The sequence below is a fragment of the Scyliorhinus canicula genome, chromosome 3 (assembly GCF_902713615.1).
Source record: "Scyliorhinus canicula chromosome 3, sScyCan1.1, whole genome shotgun sequence".
NCBI classification, from domain to species: Eukaryota; Metazoa; Chordata; class Chondrichthyes; order Carcharhiniformes; family Scyliorhinidae; genus Scyliorhinus; species Scyliorhinus canicula.
Window position 1 is genome coordinate 268,378,189 of NC_052148.1, and position 20,911 is coordinate 268,399,099.

General features: G+C 47.6%; 1 protein-coding gene across 3 annotated transcripts in view; it reads right to left on the reverse strand.

Annotated features, from left to right (window-relative positions):
* The window catches only part of LOC119963518 (netrin receptor UNC5C-like), a 412,811-nt gene that overhangs the window by 140,140 nt on the left and 251,760 nt on the right, over positions 1–20,911 (reverse strand). For all 3 annotated transcript variants that reach the window (XM_038792778.1, XM_038792777.1, XM_038792776.1), the window contains exon 2: positions 8,650–8,871. In XM_038792778.1, the coding sequence (XP_038648706.1) occupies positions 8,650–8,871 (222 nt within the window). The remainder of the gene's footprint in view (positions 1–8,649; positions 8,872–20,911) is intronic.

Genomic DNA, 20,911 nt, shown 5'->3' on the forward strand with positions numbered 1-20,911 from the left:
AGACACGGGGAGAATGTGCAAATTCCACACGGACAGTGACCCGAGGCCAGGATCGAACCTGGGTCCTCGGCGCCGTGAGGCAGCAATGCTAACCACTGCGCCACCGTGCCACCCTCATAATATATTCATAAGCGCAATACGCAGACGGGCGGCAGAACTGACTGCAATATTGGTGCAGTTTGTGACAAAATAACACTGGGTATAAATGGTGCTCAGTGACATGTCTAAATAACCCAACAATTTGTCATAAGGAAAATAGGTGAATGACCACAGGTTTCCTGGGTGATTTGAGCCACTCCGCCAATAGCCACTAAAATGGCACCCCCCCCCCCCCCCCCCCCCAAGAAGTTGATGCATATGTGCGTTAATCACTGACTAAAATTGCCACAGAAAGTTAGGGTGTCATGTGAGAGCACCTTTAAGAAATGGGTGTTTATAAATGGGTGTGTATATAAGTATCTGTAGTGAGAGTACCTTTAAGAAATGGGTGTTTATTACTGCAGTGAACACAAGTCATTTCTATACTCAGAGAGTAGGTGGAGCTGGGCTGCCTGTCAGCTTTTTACTTTCGTTTTAGGCTGTTTGCTGCAGGGTGTGTTTTAGTTTCGTTTTCAGTGTTGGACCTGAAGCCAGACAGAGCAGCTGTACTGCTGTTTTCTCTGCCATGAAAAGACTATCTTTTGATCATTTGGTGAATTCAAAATTATAAATGTTTTCAGTAGTGACTTTAACCTGATGTGTTTCTGTTGAAGGTTCTGTTTTTTGTCAGTCTTCTGGATGTTAAAAGGATAGCGTTAGCATTACTTAGTGTTGTTCTCTTTGGGGGTTGTATTAGAATTAATGGTTGCTAAGATGTTCACTGTATGTTTTAAAAAGGTGAACTTGAGTTCATAGAATAAACATTGTTTTGCTTTAAAAAATACTTTTCCATTTCTGCTGTACCACACCTGTAGAGTGGGCCGTGTGCTCCCCATACCACAATCTATTAAAATTTGTGGGTCAGGTGAACTCCATGATACACTTTGGGTTCTCTAAACCCTGGCCCATAACAAGGGCCAGAACTCAGCCGCATAAGTATACTTTTAATGAAATGACTTGTGTTCCTATATTTTCACTCAACTGCTCCAGCCCAGAAAGGGAACAATTGAAACTAGGGCGACTCATTCCTATAAGTAGTAAATTGTTTCTAGAGGTTTCAAACATTAAGGTTTTTAACCCTACTTTTTCTTTCTATCTTTTTCCTCTCCCTTCTTCCAATCGTTCTCTGCCTCTCTTTGTTCCTCTTTCTGTATCTGATTTGACTCTAATTATCCCAATGCTCATCTCCCTTGTTCCTCTGTTCTTTCCCAAGCCTTAAAATCTCATTGGTTAAGCAGACGGTTGGCTGGTCCAGTTGCTCTCTAAGATCCCACATACCCCATGGCTCTTGCTGCACTGCTGTCAACTCACATTCCCAGTAAATTGAGGCAACGGGAATCTTTGAGCCCATTAGTGAGGGAGAACATTTCAACACTGGGATGGGCTGTGAGGTGTCCAGTAAGATCTGGGCCATTATTTCTGAGTGAGCTTGGAGCAATGACACTGCAATCTTCAACACCTCAGTGTGAGTGGACAGGCAGCATCACCCTGTCCCAAATGAAACTTCTGGCACAAGAAACTGGATCAAATGATTGCAATAAACCAGCCAGTAGAACTAACGGAATATATCATGAGTTGAGCTTGCATCAATAAATAATTTGGAGAGAGTAATTTAATCTCGGGCTTCAAATGGCAGCTATAAATTGCTGAAGCTTTGCTCTGGTGGTTTGAACTGTTATCTGAACCCCCTTCAATTAGATTGCAGGTTTGTAATTGCTCCACGCTATTTGTTACATATCATTAAATCTGTGTCTGGTGCTGTACACTGTCCAGTGAACACACGGCTCTGGTGGTTATAGCTTATGTTGCGGATCTTTTCCATCAACCGGAGTGGGCAGGTGGTGACTTGGTTTAACATCTGAGATTAAAGGCAACGGTTCTGACAATGCAGTGCTCCCTCGGTACGGTACTGGAGTGCCAACCTTGATTCCTGCTTTGGCTTGGGACAGTGATCCAATCAAAGTGAAGATCCAATGCACATGGTGAGATGGTGGGCGCAATCTACCGGCCACGTTCAGCCTGAACGGGGGCGTGGCCAGCAGACGCTGGGAGGGGCCTCTTCCAGGATTTACCCAGCTCGCCACACTTCGCGAGATCCAACCGGATCGCGTGCTCTGGCCCCCGCCCATTGTGGGTCAGATCAGTATTTGCCAAATCTGCATATTAAAGACGTACAACATAGAGTGCAGAAGGAAGCCATTCGGCCCATCCAGTCTGCACCGACCCACTTAAGCCCTCACTTCCACCCTATCCCCCTAACCCAATAACCCCACCTAACCCTTATGGAGACTAAGGGCTATTTAGCATGGCCAATCCACCTGACCTGCACGTCTTTGGACTGTGGGAGGAAACTGGAGCACCCGGAGGAAACCCACGCAGAATGTGCAGACTCCGCACAGGCAGTGACCCAACAGGGGATCGAACTAGGGACCCTGGTGCTGTGAAGCCACAGTGCTAACCACTATGCTACCGTGCTGCCCTAAAGTAAGTGGCTAGTCTCACTCTAATATGCAGCTCGCATGATCTATCCGAGATGTTGTGATCTAACCCCTCGCCTTGCTGACTTCAGGCAAGCGCTGTTCAGTACTGGTGCCCACAAATGAGGGCCAGGAGGAATGGCATTTTGGGGTGTCTCCCAGGAGATTGGAGGCCCCTGGGTGGTTTCCCAGTCAGCAGCGTGGCACACTGGCACTGCTGGTGCTACCCTGGCATTGCCAGCATGGCACACTGAACATTTCACCTGGTACTGCCAGAGTTTCTGACTGGCAGTGCCAAGGCGCCAGCACGGCATTGTGCTCATGCTGGGGATTGGCCTCGGGGGTGCCTTGCCCGTGTGAGGTGTGGTGCGGAGGGGCCTGAGAACTCCCTTATAGGTGAGTGCAGGGTCTGGGGGTCATGTGGGAGGGCTGAGAGATCGGGGCACCATTTAGTAATGGCACCCCGAATGCTTCCTGCATTGAGGAGTTCTGGCGAGCGGAGCTCCTCAGTGCTGGAAACGGGGCTAAGTGCAGCCCCAGTGGGGTGTGTCTCGCTGATGCCCCAGACTGCAGCAAAGTCCCGTTCGCTACCGTGGTTTTCCTGGCACTGCGAGCGCCTGGAAACACCCGGCTAAATGCGCTCGGCACAGGATTCTGTTGCAATTCGGTTAGATCGTGCCTGTTATATATATAACAACGGCAACATGAAAATTTGCAAAGGAATCAACCAGCCGCACGGTGGCACAGTGGTTAGCACTGCTGTCTCACAGCTCCAGGGTCCCAGGTTCGGTTCCCGGCTGGGTCACTGTCTGTGCGGAGTCTGCACGTCCTCCCCGTGTGTGCGTGGGTTTCCTCCGGGTGCTCCGGTTTCCTCCCACAGTCCAAAGATGTACAGGTTAGGTGGATTGGCCGTGCTAAATTGCTCCTAGTGTCCAAAAGGTTAAGTGGGGTTACTGGGTTATGGGATGGAGTGGAGTTGTGGGTTTAAGTCGGGGTGACCTTTCCAAGGTTGTGTGCAGATTCGATGGGCCGAATGGCCTCCTTCTGTAATGTAAATTGTGTGATCAATGGCCCATACCGGAAGGCTGGAATTGAATAATAACCTATTCACATTTCCACCTGGTCTATTTATACTTCAATTTTTACTTTGACTGAAGGAAATGGTGGGTGAAACTGCGTGCTGCCATTGGCCCATGTCATGTCCAACAGGGCCCCTTGACTCAGTTCATCAATACGAGTCCAACATTTTTCAGGTACCAGTCGATGATGTGGTGAAGCTGTTCATGTCTATTTGTATTGGGTGCCTCTCAAGGTAGAAGCTCTTTGTTATTAACCTGACGAAAACTTTCAAGCTGTAAATGGCATAGACCAAAGCAGGAAAAGTCAGATAAATCCTTATGATGCCAAGAACGTATTTCCTCATGAGGTCACTAAAATGCTGGTTGAGCGCTGCTTCATGCCAACCTTCATTTTTGGATTGGCCGCTTGTTTCAAAGCCGCTTGTTTTAAAGCCTTTTTTGCCACTTGCACCTTCCAGTTACCCAGTCTTGGTACTCGTAGCAATACACACTGGGGTAAATTTTCCTGTCCCCCTTGTTGGGGGGTGCGATGCACAATCTGACAGATCATTTATAGATCCGTTGATCTCAGGCGGGAAGTTCTGGTCTTGGGGCAGGCACAAGCAGAAAACCCGAGCCACTAGCTTGCCTACAGCCAGTTGCTGTTTTTCCTCATGACCAACAAGTCCTGGACAGAGACCTGAACCTGGAGCCTTCTGGTGTAGCGATAGGAGTGCAACCCACAGAGCCACTCTAGCACCCGCATCAAGACATGTCGGTCGACATCCACTAATTGACAAGAAGCTATTTTGGGTTGCTTGTGAAGGACAGGCAAGATGAGAGACGTGCACGCCAGAACGTGAGGGTGAGGCTAACAGTCTTGTTCTCAGTCACTTGGTCGCATGGAGCTTGCTTATTGCTGAAAAGAGAGACATGCTGTCGATGTATTTTGTCTTGCATTCATCAGGACAAATGCAAGAATACAAAATTTCAAACAATCACGACAATGCATACAACAGGAGAAATGATTGTTTGGCAAGTCTACTCTTAGAATTGGGTCTACCATTTTGTATCTCTGCCTCTGACCTATGGGTCCATTTAATGAGGCACTACACCATGAAAGGTGTTATATGAATGAAAGTATTTTTTTGCTGTCTGCTTAAGACCCCTACCTCACTTTATTGTTTTATTCCAGAAAGCAAAGTGGTGAAGGATAGAACTGGAGCCACTCTTTACACACTTTTTGAAGCATTTATTTACGGAGATAAACATTGCGAGCGTGCACCTCCTCATCCAACAGCTACAGTTTCAACCTGTTCCTATTTATTGGGACGTAAGTGAATTCCCAGTTAATGCCCACCACCTACAGATGATTAATTATATGTTAGAGGTAGTCCCATCTGTAGGAATCAACTGCATCCTATCTCATAGTTGGATAGATAAACACACCTGGTCGTCAACGCACACCCAGCTCTCACCTGTGGCTTCAAATAGCGGTGTGTGCATCACACAATGATCATCAGCACGGGCACTGAATACGCAGCAGATCATGCGCATCTCTGCTTGCCTTCACTTGTCAGACCACCAGGAACAGATGTGCAAGACTGAGTAAGTGGGGCCGGTCAAGAGAATTCCATCTCCATTGTAATCAGCTCACATACACATATTTCTTGTGCCCACACTGCACTGACTCCTTCACACACATCTTGTGATAACCCGAAACCCTTTCGAATTGACCTGCACTATAGTATATCGCAGGCAAGACGAAAAGAAGAAGAAATGGGAACTCTACTTACCTTCCTGGAATGTACTTGATGAAGACAACAGCTTCTGACACCAGTTCGGAACTGTGTCGGAGGCAGGAAGAGAACATGATGGAATATTGACATTGCCATTTTAAGTGAAACCCACCGATCTTCCAGATATGAAGCTGAAGAGTGAGAGGCAAGAGCAGCTCTCACTGGAGGAGATGGGTATCAAATTTGTAACATAGCTTCCTGTGGTAATACCCACCCTCATCTCTGCCTGCGAAATATGGATTCGCTACTCCAGATGTTGCAAGCAGTTGGGACAGGTCCCACACAAGAGGCTTTGTGAACAGCGTGGGCATCAAGTGGCAGGGCAGAGTTCCCACCACTTGAGGCGTTTCGAAGAGCAGAAATATCTGGAGTCAAAGCATTCGTCATCAGAGCCCAGGTCAGACCGACTGAACAGGTACATACTGTCCGACTGAAAATAAAGTCTGTAAGGTCATGTATTCGCCACGTAAACTTGGACAACACCTGCAAAGTGGGCCAGGATTAAAGTTCGAGGACTCCTTGAAGGCGTATCTCAAGAAATATGACATGTGCACAACAGACTGGGAGAGAAACGTACAGGAAAGAACTATCTGGGGAGCAATCTCAAGTAGTGGCATTGCATCCCTTGTATGGCAAAGAATACAGGCAGATAAGGACAGATGGCAACCTGAGGGGCCAGGCAGTCCCAATGGAAAACAGGCAGTTTACCCTTGTCCACAGTATGGAAAGCAGTCAGGTCTGTAATCAGGCTCCTGCCGCCATGTTAGAATGCACAACAGATGATTCTACACAGTGTGGCACGGTAGCACAGAGGTTAGCGCTGTTGCCTCACAGCTCCAGGGTCCCAGGTTCGATTCCCGGCTTGGGTCACTGTCTGTCCGGAGCCTGTACGTTCTCCCCGTGTCTGCGTGGGTTTCCTCCGGGTGCTCCGGTTTCCTCCCACAAGTCCCCAAAGACGTGCTTGTTGGGTGAATTTGACAATCTGAATTCTCCCTCAGGGTACCCCAACAGGCACCGGAATGTGGCGACTAGGGGCTTTTCACAGTAACTTCATTGCAGTGTTAATATAAGCCTACTTGTGACAATAAAGATTATTATTATAAACAACACTCTTCAATAGCAGAGGGAAACTGAAGACAATGATGATGCATTTGCACGTCACACTTATAGAGTCATGATTTGAATCCTTCAATGATCTCCTTCGTGCGTCCGTGTACCACAAATGTGATAATTGTGAAATTGAGACCTGAATCCTTTCTCGCACAAAGCTTGGGACATCTTCAGTTCTGCTCACTCCCTGTGACTGCCATGGTACCAAGGCAGCCGACCTAACAATGCAATATATTGTGGCATAACAGCCTGTATTTATATAGCACCTTTAACAATGTGTCCCAAAGCCCTTCACAGGAATGTTATCAAACAAAAGAGAGGAAAATGTGGGTTTGAAAGAGTGGCGTGCAAGAGGAGGGATCATTGGAGAGGTTTGCGGTGGAATTGCAGAGCCTGAGGCCCGCAGGCAGCTAAGGGCACCAGCTTCCGCCAATAGCGGACGGATAAAAATAGGGGATGTCCAAGATGTCACAATTGGAGGAGCAAGTGCTACGATTCTGAAGGCCAGTAGCAATAACAGCATCTTTCAAAAACTGAAATACTGTTTGTTTTGTTACGGATGGGATCAGATTTATATACTTTTGCAGTCTTCCAGAGTATAACTTCAAATCTTTTGACATACAACTTGATGGTAGTGTGATCAAACATTTTGGAAACAGCAGATGTGCTCTCATATGTTGAAGCGCCTGATACAAACAGATTGTTCATTATTTCCTTAAAAGAGAGAAACAGATTAACTGTGATAATTCAACTATTTTATTTTCACACATCTACATCTGAATATAGCTACCCTTTGATTAAATATGAGACAATTAGTTGCCAAGCTGTAATATGTTACCGGAGGGTTAGGGAGACAGCAGGGGAGGAGGGGAGGGTGAAATGGTGCACTGGAGGAATCATAGTGAAAAACAGTGACATCAGTGAAATTTTTTTAAAAACTTACTGCTGGCTATTTACCCAGGTTAACTATTAACGGGACCTGGCAGGCGGTTGGGTTGGATGCAGCAACTCGCAGAAGGCACGTTGCAAATATAGCAACAGGGTTAGGTCATTCAATCCAAGTTCAATGATTGAACAGGCTGTGATCTTCCCTCTAACAAAGAGATGACAGAAGGGAGATCTGATGGAGGCCTTTCCAATGATGAAAGGGTTCAATAGCTTAAAAGCAGAGGAAGTCCCCACGCTTCCTACATGGAGTGGCTCAGCAGGAAGCACCATCCCAGTGTTGCTTTGGGGCACCAACAGAAAGTCACCGATACCGGCCGTAGCTCAGTGGGTACCTCCGAATTAGAAAGTCGTGGGTTCAAGTCCCACCTCAGGGCCTGAGTGCCAAATCTAGGCTGTCACTCCCCAGCGCAATACTGAGGGACTGCTGCACTATCGGAGGTGTGATCTTTCAGTTGGAAACATTAAAATGAAGCCCTCTTTTTTTTTTACTCATCCGTGTGATGTGGGCAACGCTGGCTGGGCCAGCATTTATTGCCCATCCCTGAGGGCAATTAAGAGTCAACCACATTGCTGTGGGGCTGGAGTCACATGTAGGCCAGACCAGGTAAAGACAACAGATTTCCTTCCCTAAAGGACATTAATGAACCAGATGGATTTTCATGACAATCGACAATGGATTGATGGTCCCCTTTAGACCTTTAATTCCAGATTTTTATTGAATTGAAATTCCACTGTCTGCCATGGTGGGATTTAAACCTAGCAGAGAATGTCTCTGGGCCTCTGGATTACTAGTCCAGTGACAATATCGCTGCGCTGCTGCCTTTCCAGTGGATGTAAAAGATCACCTGGCATTACTTCAAAAGAGAGCACGGGAGTTCGCTTTGGTGTCCGTGGCCAATATTTAACATCACAAAAACAGATGATGTGATCATTATTACCTCGCTGTTTGTGGGACCCTACTATGGACAGATTGCTGTGTTTCCGACACTACAACATTTCAAATGTACTCTATTGGCTGTAACGTGCTTTGGGATGTCCTGAGGTTGTGAAGAGCTATATATAAATGCAACACCGACTTGTGAGGCAATGGCTGCTGATAATACATCAATGAAGACCCACCAGAGGTGTCATCCACATGTTCTGCAGTGGTGTGCTGCTTCTGATGAACCCACTCGCTGTTGCACTTGAAGTAGATCTGAGTGGCAGGGGTAGCCTTGCAGTACAGGTTCACCGGCTTATTCTTCACAATGTACGCATCCCTGGGCTCAATCAGGAAATGGGGCAGGGGCTCCGGAGGGTCAGATGGGAAGAATTCAGGAAGTTCCCCAAAGATGTCATCTTCTACAGGGAAATAAAGAAAGAGGTAAAGCAAGGGGTGAGAAAAACACTCATGACGTACTATATTCTGCAGCACTTTTTACCATGATCAAGTGGCATCATTTTATTTCAATAGAATAATAAATGTATGCAAACATAGGCTTTACGACAAGAAGGCCATTCAGTTCATCATGTCTGTACTAGCTGTTTGACAAAGTGATTCAGTTTGTTCCGTTACCCTTTCCTACCCCCATAGCCCTGCCCAGCTTTCCCTCTTCAAATTTCCCCATCAAATTCCATTCCCACCACTCTTTCAGGTCTTCCAGGCCAGAACAAGTGGCTGAATTTTTTTAAGACTCCACATTTCGCCTCTTTTTTTTGCTGGTTACCTCAAATCTGCCGACCCTCTTGCCTGCGTGAAGAGTCCCTCTCTGCTTATTCTACCAACACCCCTGACGATTTTGAACGCTTCAATTAAATCTCCCCTTAACCTTCCCTTCTCTGCAGACACGTGATTTGAGGTGAACTACTCCATGTGTGGCACAAGGAATGATCTGCTGCCTCTGATCAAAATTCTAATAGAAGAAAAATATCAAACAAGGCAGAAGTTCACGAGGCACCGCTATTTGTGTACAATATTTACATCGCTTATAAACTCAGCCGGTACAAACAAACAAGTGGTGAATCAGAACCCTCAGGTCGGGTTCAGCTGCTTCTTAATGCCAGCAATAATCCTCCCTCAGTTCACGCATTGCAAATCCTGCTTTAAGCTAAACATGCAAATAACGCAATATATTTCAAGAACATTCCACGCTTGCTGGTAGATTGTGTGTATCTTCATATTTGCACATAAATTGGATCACAAGTTCACCATGTTTAGGTGAAAACGTTGAGTTTTAATATAAGCAAGAAAACAGGCCATTACAATGAGCAATAAAAAAAATGGCACCCCCACATGGGATCAGGCTTCCAGCCACCAGAGGGTGATCACATATAATATAATGCCTTCAGGAATATCGCTCTTTAAACCATCAAATGCACTCAGCAACTTAAACTGCCATCCCTATATAGAAAGTGCCTTTAATGCAACAAGGAACATATCCCAATGCAATTTGAGGGTGATTGGGAGAGGAATGGGAGGGATGGTTGAAGGCTGGTTTAAAATGGGTACCCACACAGCACCAGAGTCCCAGGTTTGATTCCCGGCTTGGGTCACTGTCTGTGCAGAGTCTGCATGTTCTCCCCGTGTCTGCGTGCGTTTCCTCCAGGCGCTCCAGTTTCCCACCGTTAGTACTGAAAGATGTGCTTGTTAGGTGAATTGAACATTCTGAATTTTTCCTCAGTGTAGCCGAACAGGGCTGGCTTAGCAGAGGGCTAAATAGATGGTTTTTAAAGCAGACCAGGGCAGGCCGGCAGCATGGTTCAATTCCTGTACCAGCCTCCCCAAACAGGCGCCGGAATGTGGCGACTAGGGGCTTTTCACAGGAACTTCATTTGAAACCTACTTGTGACAATAAGCGATTTTCATTTCATTTTTCAACAGGTGCCGGAGTATGGCGACTAGGGGCTTTTCACAGGAACTTCATTTGAAACCTACAATAAGCGATTTTCATTTCATTTTTCAACAGGTGCCGGAGTGTGGCGATGAGGGGCTTTTCGCAGTAACGTCATTGCAGTGTTAATGTAAGCCTACTTGTGACAATAAAGATTATTATAAAAAGAATCCAGTCGACCAAACAAAGGCACGGTGAAGACTGCACTAGGTTACGGAGAGATGGCATAGTTGGCAGTGTAGCACGTCGCCAGTTCCAGCTTATCTTTGTCGGCATAAAGACGAAAAGGAGTCAGGTGAGTAACATTAAGAAGACTTTTATTTACAACACATACCATGTATAAAGGGGCCCAGTCAGACTTTACCGGGTCCTCCCTCTCTATCCGTTGGTTCCTATCTGGCCGACCTCATATACACACGGTAATAGCCGCGTAGTTAGCAGGGGGAGATCATACTCCTCGAGCCACACGGGGGTAATAATTAAGCCAGTTCTGTGTGCTCCATGCTGGTTATTACAGGTGGCTCGTGGTTTCGATGTGGACAGGGGAGGATCACTTGAATCTCTCAGCTCCTCTTATCAGTGAGTTGACAGGACAGGTTAGCGGAGCCCTTGAAATCTGTGTCCATCGAGTTCAATTTATGAAGGACCACCTTCTGCATCTTGACAAAGGTTCAAGTACTGACACTGAACAAACAGTCCATGATAACCAGAGAGGTGAGAATGAGTCAAAGGCACTCAAGGCCGGCCATTTCTGAAAGTAGTTGTAGAAACCCCATTGAAATATTATGGGTTTCTTGATTGGCACAGATTCCGTTTGATCTGCCATGTCTTTCCTGCTACCCCAGCCTGCCCCAGCGCGCCCAGAATGGAGCAGCTTGGGTTCGTGGCTGCCAGATTTATTGTTTCATGAATCAAATGTAAGGCGTATCTGTCTGATTATTATCCTTCTGGTTCCTTTGTCCATTCCCATTGCCATTTCAAACATACACACAGAAAGTGCGGCAATTTACCCTCAAAGTGTGATAGGTCAAAGCAGGAGGGCCAGGTGGGGATGAGGTGGAGGAATCAGATTGGAGGAGGCAAATGTAAAGGTCAACCATTGCCTCTCCCTGTCTTAACTCATAGTCATAGATGTTTACAGTATGGAAACAGGCCCTTCGGCCCAGCTGGTCCATGCTGCCCAGTTTCTATCACTAAGCTAGTCCCACTTGCCTGCATTTGGCCCATATCCCTCTATACCCACCCTGTCCATGTAACTGTCTGACTTTTTTTTAAAGGAAAAAATGGCGAGGTTGGTGGGGGGGGAGGGAGAGACGGCCAATTAATGGCCCATTAACCTCCTTGTTCAGGGGTGTTCAGCAATGCCAGTTTTAAAGCTAATTTCACCAAACCCAAATAGGGTCGGTGCACATACAGCTGTCAGATTTACCTCACGTTTTCAACTGTAGTTCGCCGCCTTAACATTGCTGGAACAGTTAAAACTGTTCTATTTTTCTTCAACATTTCAGTGCTAACACATCAATAGCAGATTGCAAGTTAAGGGCGGGGAGGCGAGAGGCAGGAAACGGTATAATTTCAGCTATTACCAAAGTGACATGGTTGCTAGGTAACGGAACACGCCGTCACTCAGGCAATCAGTGTTATGCACTAAGCAATCCGATAGCCTCTAAATTGCCCGATTTGCAGACGCACTAAGGGCTATTGGATTGCTTCAGACCCAGGGCTCGAGGCTGTTATACCAATCAGGCGTCTCTTCGCTAAGCCGGCAATCAATACAGCGTTCCCAGAGAGATCACCTGGGCTCTGTAAAAAACGATAAAGCCGGCTCTGATCGGAAATGGGGACTGTTCAATCCTGCCTCTCCCAGCGTCGACCCTCGAACATTCCCCCCCCCCCCCCCCCCCCTCTCTGGTGGGGTGGCAGCTGTTATGAGGGGCTTGCTATCGACGCAGTGAGAGATACATGGTGAAAGTAATTGGTAAAAGAAGCAAAAGCAATGCGAGGCAAATCTTTTTCTATGTGGAACGCGGTTGAGGTCAGTAATGTGCTGCCGAAGGGGCAGGTTCAATTGAAGAATTCAAAAGGGAAGGAGGCAGTTACCTGGAAAGTAAGAATGTGCGGGGTTACGGGGAGAAGGTGGGAGAACAATACTCAGTGAATTGCTTATTTGGCGGGCCAGTGCTGGCACGAATGGCCGAATGGCCTCCTTCTGCACTATGACCATTCTTTGACGTAGGTATCACTGAGCATTCCCAGGATGAAGCTCCCATTGCTTTGCCTCAAGAGTGTGCCATATCCCAATCCCTGTTGTGACTGGCAGCCATTTTCCATTTCATGCATATCAGGGCTCCCCATTTGGACCTAATCCTGGAGGTTTCATCACATGGCCTCCAGCCTCCCGCGGCTCCATCCGATCACATGGCCTTTATTCCCACTCCCCACCATCATAGAATTATAGATTCCCTACAGTGCAGGAGGGCATTCGGCCCATCGAGTCTGCACCGACCCTTGGAAAGAGCACCCTATCTAGGCCCAATCTCTCCTGCTCTATTCCCGTAACCTCACCCAACCTTTGGACACCCAACCTTTGGACACTCTGGGGTAATTTTGGGCCAATCCACCGAACCTGCACATCTTTGGACTGTGAGAGAAAGCCGGAGGAAACCCACACGGACACGGGGAAAATGCGCAATCTCCACACAGTCACCCACGTTCGGAATCGAACCCGGGCCCCTGGTGCCATGAGACAGCAGTGCTAACCACTGTGCCGCCTTGTACCATTTCAAACCTAATGAACAAAGAAAATTGGAAAAGAACGTGTTCCCTTTCCCAAACGCCCCAATTACTTTTCTCCTAATTTGTTCACCGTGGAGCCCAGGAAATTTACCTTGAAACCCAACATAGATTTGATGGGCTGAATAGCTTCCTTCGGTGCTGCAAATAACTCTTTGGATCCTGGACTAGCCTGGTTGGTTGGAAGGCCTGCTTGTTGCGGATATCCTTATCAGCTCTCTGAGCGAAACTGACTCTGTGAAGTCGTATCATGCACATAGACTAACACGCTGAGGTTTGTCTGCAGTGCAGAAAGAGGCCATTTGACCCATCGAGTCTGCACTGACCCTCTGACTGAGCACCCTACCGTATCCCTGTAACCCCAGCTAACCTGCACATCGCTAGACATTAAGGGGCAATTTAGCATGGCCAATCCAACTAACCTGCACACCTTTGGACTGTGGAAGGAAACCGGAGCACCCGGAGGAAAACCACGCAGACACGGGGAGGACGTGCAAACTCCAGGCGGGCAGTCGCAAGATTGCTTTACTTGTTGTGGTAACAGACTCGCTAACCCATTGTAATTTTAACCCAAGGAAGTTTTATTCACTCTCTCAGAATCAAGTTCAGTAGAGCCAAAATGCAATTGTGCGAATCTCTTTTCTTTTATCTCGCAACCTGTAGAAATACTTTCGGAGATGTCAGCATCGTATTTAATTTTTCACTGCCAGACTGCAGAATTAATTTCTGTTTCTCCTGCCAGTGACTAGCACCTTGGGACAGATTTCACAACAATTCACAAGTGGCTAATGAATGAAGCCTAGAATACCTAGAATAATCTGGCATTTCTACAGTATAATAATGGAATAATGAATATGAATGTACCTTTTACGCAATTAGATTCTGCTTGTTTAACAGTGAAAGAAGATTCTGATGCACTGTCAGTAATGCAATAAAAATTAAATCAATTTACTTAGTTCAACAACAGCTGATATTTACAAAGCGCCTTTAACGTAATGAACCGTCCCAAGGTGCTTCACACGAGCATTCTAAAGCAAAGCGTGACACCGAGCCACAGAGGAGGCATTAGGTCGGATGACCAAGAGCTTGTCAAAGAAGTCTTAAAGGTGAAAGCGAGGTAGAGAAGCAGAGAGGTGCTGGGAGGGCACTCCAGATCGCAGGTCTAGGCAGCCAAAGCCATGGCCATCAATGGTGGAGACATTATAATTGGGAAGTCCAGAATTAGGAGAGTGCAGATATCTGGATTTTGAAGAGAATACAGAGATAGGGAAGAAGAGGGAGGGATTTGAAAACAAGGCGAAGAATCTCAAAATCAAGACATTGTTTGACAGGAAGTCAGTGTAGTTCAGCAAGAACAGGGGTCGCTAGGGAAATGGGATTTGCTGTGAGTTAAGGCACGGCAGCAGAGCTAAGTTTATGGAAGGTAGAATGTGGGAGACCAGCCAGAGAAGCATTAGAACAACTGAGAAAAATGGCTCAGACCATGAACGATGGGATGTCGATTCTGTCCACCTACTCCCAGATCATTGGTCTTATCACGTGCCGAAGTTCAGGGGGCCGATTAAACCCACAGCAATTGAAAGCCCAATCTGGTTATGAACTAAGGAGGGAGAGGAGAAAGAAGAGAGGCAGATATGTAGGGCTGAACAATACGGTAGGGGGTAGGAGAGGGGAGGGGTGGGGGATGGACAGCTCGCCCCTGCCAAACCAGAGTTGGGGTGGTGCCGACAAGCTCCATCCCAACCGACCCCACAATCACAACGTGCTACAGGGCAGCTGAACGAGCGCCAAGGGGAAATTTGTGATCCTCACTGGGGAGGAAGTGCCGACGTTTGGACCTGCCAACCAATCAGATTCCCGGGAGCGTTGAGAATGCTTCAGTGTCCACTGCTGGGACTGCAGGGGAAGGAGGAAGCAGGCCTGTATTCCCAGAGAAAGTAAGCCCTGGGTTTTGGGCAGGGAGGGTTTTGGCATGCCAGGGAGCGGGGCTGGGAAGGGGATGGGGGCTGGTTTAAGGCTGCGGGCATGTAGGAAGGAAGGGGGGTGGTTTAGTCTTAAGGGGGTGCCAGACCGCGCTCCCCCCCCCCCCACCCCCCCCCCCCCACCCCGCCCTCACACCACTCTCTCTCCCCAATCAGCAAAGTGCAGACCCCCACCCTTCATTCCCGCTCTTTGAACCACTTTGTTAAGAAATCGGGCTACCCATTCATGGCCGACTGCACCACGCCAAACCTTTCATGGCATGGGAAGCATATTATGAGGGTCCATTGGCTTGATAAGAAGTCTAATTAACCTTTGATTACTTACGTGAATATAGAGGGAGGCTGCCAATCTTGGTGCCGGCCCACCCTCCCGGGTGGTGCTTGGTGCCCACCCACCCACCCACCCTATTTTCTTTGCCCCCACACCCAAAACACACCCGCTGGGGGCATGTAAAATACAGCCCATAGAGTGGGAGAGAGACAGAAAGATAAAGGATGATAAAGAAAGGGAGACGGCGGAGAAAGAGGCAGACTGTCACAAATAGAAAGAGCGGAAGATAGAGACCGATAGAGAAAGAAAAGAGAGATACAGACAGACAGTCATAGGGAGATACAGAAAAGGAGAGAAAGAAAGAGAAACACAGGGTGTGACAGATGGATATCGAGTGTGGGGAGAGACAGAAGGAGAGATTTTGAGCCCGCATTATCCATGAGCGTAAACAGCAACCTGGGCTCAAAATCTCACAAGTCGGAAAACGGGATTCTTACCAGCGAGATCTCGTTTTCCGATTTTCCCCGCCACTCGCTATTTACTTCACACGCTTTATAAATGGCGCCCTGATCTCTGGGAAGGCGGCATTGCCTGCTGTATGAGGCCCCATCCTGCCAGCAGGATGGCGCAAACCAATCCCCCAGAGTTTCTTTGCCCAGAATGTAAAATTCTCCTTAGAGTAAAAGAGAACATTGGACTGAAATAGAAACGGTGCTTAGATTTAGAAAACTGCACTGTCTGGTGTGATGCTGAGAGGAGGTGGGGTGGGCACGTCATTCAGCCCAAACATTATGGGCTGAATGACTCGCCCACCGCACCCCCTCCAGAAGCAAAGTAGGTGTGGAGGCAAAGCACTCCTCGCCAGCCCGCCCCACAGCAAGAGGACTAAATAGAGGCCGTGGGGTACTCCTGTCCCTCAGCGGGGAGAACGACCCGCCCACGGGAACCTCTAGTCAATCGGATTGGTCGATCAGCCCCAGCAGTACCAAGGTCTGTCAGTGGGCACTGCCAGGGCTACAAGCAGGAAGCAGAAGAATGCCCAGTGGATCCCAGAGACATGCAAGTCTGGGATCCTGGGCTGGGAGGATTTGGGCAAGTTAGGGAGGGGGCGGGGATATGGTTAATGCAGCAGGTGAGTCGAAAGGAAAGAGGGGTGGTTCTATCTTAAGGAGGTCATCCCCACCCCACCACCGCCAGTCCACGAAGGCTAGCCCATAAAGATAGCCCATTCCCCTGTTTGGAATTAAAAACAAATTATGCTGCCTACTCCAGCGACTGCCCACCATTACTGGCGTGGACAGTGCATTATTGGGGTCAACTGGCTTGGTATCAAGGCAAATTGACCCTTGATAACCTTTCTAAATATGGTGATTTTGGAGTCTGCCCACCCCGTGCATTATGGGGGTGATCAGGAAGGTGGTGGGGTGGGTGCGTACCCCCCCCCCCCCCCCCCCCACCATAAACACACCTAGCAGGGGGCGCATAATATGCAGCCCAAGTCTTCGGGGAGGAGCAGAAGGGGCGGCCGTCCCAATTGTCCGTCCAGTAGGTCGCTAAAGGTGGCGCGTTATGGCAATTTCATTTTTAAACGTTTTAGGCAAATTAACAGGCTGCTCGCTTGTCATTGGAACCATTTTATGGAAGATAAAAAGTTACTGAGTAACCCAGCATTTTGATTGTATTTTGAATAAGTGTTAGGAATATGGGGCTTGGGGCACACTATCCAAGCCCTCCAGCCCATTCCGCTATTAAGTTAGATCATGGCTGATCTGTATCTTAACCCCATTGATTTGCTTTTGCTCTATAGCACTTTGTACATTTGCCCAGCAAAAATCTATTGATTCCAATCTGGGAAATATCAATCATTCCAGCATCCAATAATTCTGAAGGGTATGGAGCCCATGTTCCTAATATCCTTCACAAGGAAAGATGTTACCTACCCCTGAATAGCTATTGCTCCAATGTTAAGACCGTGTTCCGAATTGCTCCCCCCCGGCGAAAATAGTTTCTCAATGTCGCCTCTAAACACTGCAACGAGGTCGCCCCTCAATCTTCGAAACGCAAGGGCGTGATCTCAGGTTCCTGCAGCCTCTCCTCGTAATGTAATCTTTGCATCCTAGTGTTATTATTATTCTATGATATATATCTGGCAAATCTGCGCTACATCCACCCACCCTGAGGCCAACATATCCTTCCCGGATGGCGGTGCCCGAAGTCTGACCAAAGTCCCAAATTGGCATGGTATTGGGTGAGCCCGGTCTCATGGGGGGAACAGACATGCAACAATGTGATCCAGAAGAAAAAGGGGGGGAGTGGCAGTTGTCTTAACAGTGCACAAGTGCGGCACGGTAGCATAATGGTTAACACTGTTGCTTCACAGCTCCAGGGTGCCAGGTTCGATTCCCGGTTTGGGTCACTGTGTGTGCGGAGTCTGCGCGTTCTCCCCGTGTCTGCGTGGGTTTCCTCCGGGTGCTCCGGTTTCCTCCCACAGTCCAACGATGTGCAGGTTAGGTGCATTGGTCATGTTAGATTGCCCCTTAGTGTCCAAAAAAGGTTAGGTGAGGTTACGGGGATAGGGTGGAGCTGTTAGTTTAAGTAGGGTGCTCTTTCCAAGGGCCGATGCAGACTCGATGGGCTGAATGGCCTCCTTCTGCACTGATTCTATGAAGTAAAGTCTGAAATTCATTGTTTTTATCCAAATTCACGCTCTGAAGTTAATAACCACTTCCACATTTAATACCTCGACCGCTGACAGTTCATCCACCAATTGAATTATGTAGTCTACCGAGGACTCATTTGCAAACAATATTTCCTCACCACATTCAAGAATGTCAATCAATCACGGCCGAGCATAAATAGAAAACCTTAATCTGTCGAGATGGGTTTCATCGTGAGATTTAGCTATATGGGTGGGGACTGGGCTTGTTTGCAATCACAGTGAAAAACAGTCAAATTAAATTCTGATAGTTCATAAATCATTCAGAATGCCATTGACAATACAAATATCCAGAGTTAACAATTTTAGCTCTCCAGTGTTGTCGGATGTCTGAATGCAAATTTTAATCGTCAAATGCCAGAATTACCTACATCAGCAAAAAAAAAGACTAAGCAGTAACTGATAATCACTCTACTTTCCAATATATGATGTTCCTTTTCAAGTTGAACACAGTGGGACATACAATCTGGTTTGGATGCCTAATTTGCCCCAAATTATTCCATCAGCTGCTTTAATGGGTTATTTTAAAATAATTGGTGAAGGAACCAGGTAAGGTTGGGGGGGATGTGTGTTGAAGAGATTTTTTTTTTCCTCTCACGCGTATAGTTGTTGTGGTCAGAGTCTGTGAAGTGTGAAAAGAGGATGGAAGCAGATTCAATTGTAACGGTATTGGATAGCTTTCCTTGGCACCATGTTATTGATGGCGTGAAACAGTAACTCACCTTTATGTTTTTGCCTGGGTGAATGCCCCACACCGCAAAACAGCCCAGAGAGGTTGAAATGCTTGCTCCAGGCTTGGCTATAGCTTGGGGGCGTTGATGACCTTTGATTTTAGTGACTTTTACAATTCAACAAATGCCAGGATGAACTATTTCATTTTAAATTTAGAGTAGCCAATTATTTTTCTTTTCCAATTAAGGGGCAATTTAGCCTGGCCAATCCACTTACCCTGTCCATCTTCAGGCTGTGGGGGTGAAACCCACACGCAGACACAGGGAGAATGTGCAAACTCCACACGGACAGTGACCCAGGGCTGGGATTTGAACCCAGCGTCGCAGTCCCAGTGCTAACCACTGCGCCGCATGCCACCCACTAATTACTTCATTTATCAGCCCTGAGCGAGTGGGCGGCAGGGTAGTGCAGTGGTTAGCATTGCTGCCTCACGCCACTGAGGACCCGGATTCGATTCCGGCCCCGTGCCACTGTCCGTGTGGAGTTTACCCATTCTCCCCGTGTCTGCCCCACAACCCAGAAAGATGTGCAGGGTAGGTGGATTGGCCATGCATATTTGTTCCTTAATTGGAAAAGAAAAGTAATTGGGCGCTTAAAAAAATTTAAAGAACAAAAAATCAAATAAGCCCTGAGCGGTGATACTGACTTAGATACATAGATACATAGAATTTACAGTGCAGAAGGAGGCCATTCGGCCCATCGAGTCTGCACCGGCTCCTGGAAAGAACACCCTACCCAAGGTTAACACCTCCACCCTATCCCCATAACCCAGTAACCTCACCCGACACTAAGGGCAATTTTGGACACTAAGGGCAATTTATCATGGCCAATTCATCTAACCTGCACATCTTTGGACTGTGGGAGGAAACCGGAGCACCCGGAGGAAACCCACGCACACACGGGGAGATGGTGCAGACTCCGCACAGACAGTGACCCAAGCCGGGATCGAACCTTAATAATTACTTAATAATAATAATATTTATTAGTGTCACAAGTAGGCTTACATTAACACTGCAATGAAGTTACTGTGAAAATCCCCCAGTCGCCACATTCCGGCGCCTGTTTGGGTACACGGAGGGAGAATTCAGAATGTCCAATTCACCTAACAAGCACATCTTTCAGCACATGTGGGAGGAAACCGGAGCACCCGGAGGAAACACACGCAGACACGCAGTCAACCTGACATCCGACAACTGCTTATAGCAAGAGGAGAATGACACCTCACTCTACAAAGTGTGTCCGACCCTAACCTGGGTTGGCCACTAGGGTGCTTCCTGTTGCTTGCCCAGCTTTGAGCCATTCAACCATCTGGAGAATGGATGCTTTGGGCCGTGGGAAGTTCCCTTGGATGAATATCAGGTTGACCTCTCCAACAGCAGCAACGTTTATGTAGCACCTTCAGCATTGCAAGATATCGCTGGCAAATTCACAGGAGCGATTAGCAAACAAAGTTTGACACTGAGCCACGTAAGAAGCCATCGGGATGAGTGACCAAAAGCTTGGTCAGGGGCCATGTAAAGAACAAAGAGAACAAAGAAAAGTACAGCACAGGAACAGGCCCTTCGGCCAAGCCTGCGCCGACCATGCTGCCCGTCTAAACTAAAAATCTTCTACACTTCCGGGCTCCGTATCCCTCTATTCCTATCCATGCTACTTCCTATTCATCCTACATATCCAAGAAATATTTTATGTCTTGGATCTATGCGGGGATGACATTAGTTTCTGTGGGTGGGAGCGCTTCAAATAACATGGAGAGTGTGAGGGTGGGAGTTCCATCCAGACTCGAGCCCACGCAGTTGCGGGTGTGATCACCAATGTCTTTTGTTGTCACCTCTGGTGTTATGTTGGAAGAATCTCAACCTTCAGTGACAGCGCGACCTCTCCATCTTGCATCAGTGAGTCAGACTGACTGGTCAAAGCAGCTGTGCCCTGAGGGACTCTCTGGGGTGCCGCGATCGGCGGATTGACTCACGTTCCTGCCCATGGGGGTGCCAGCATTGACGTTGCTCTCACCCTG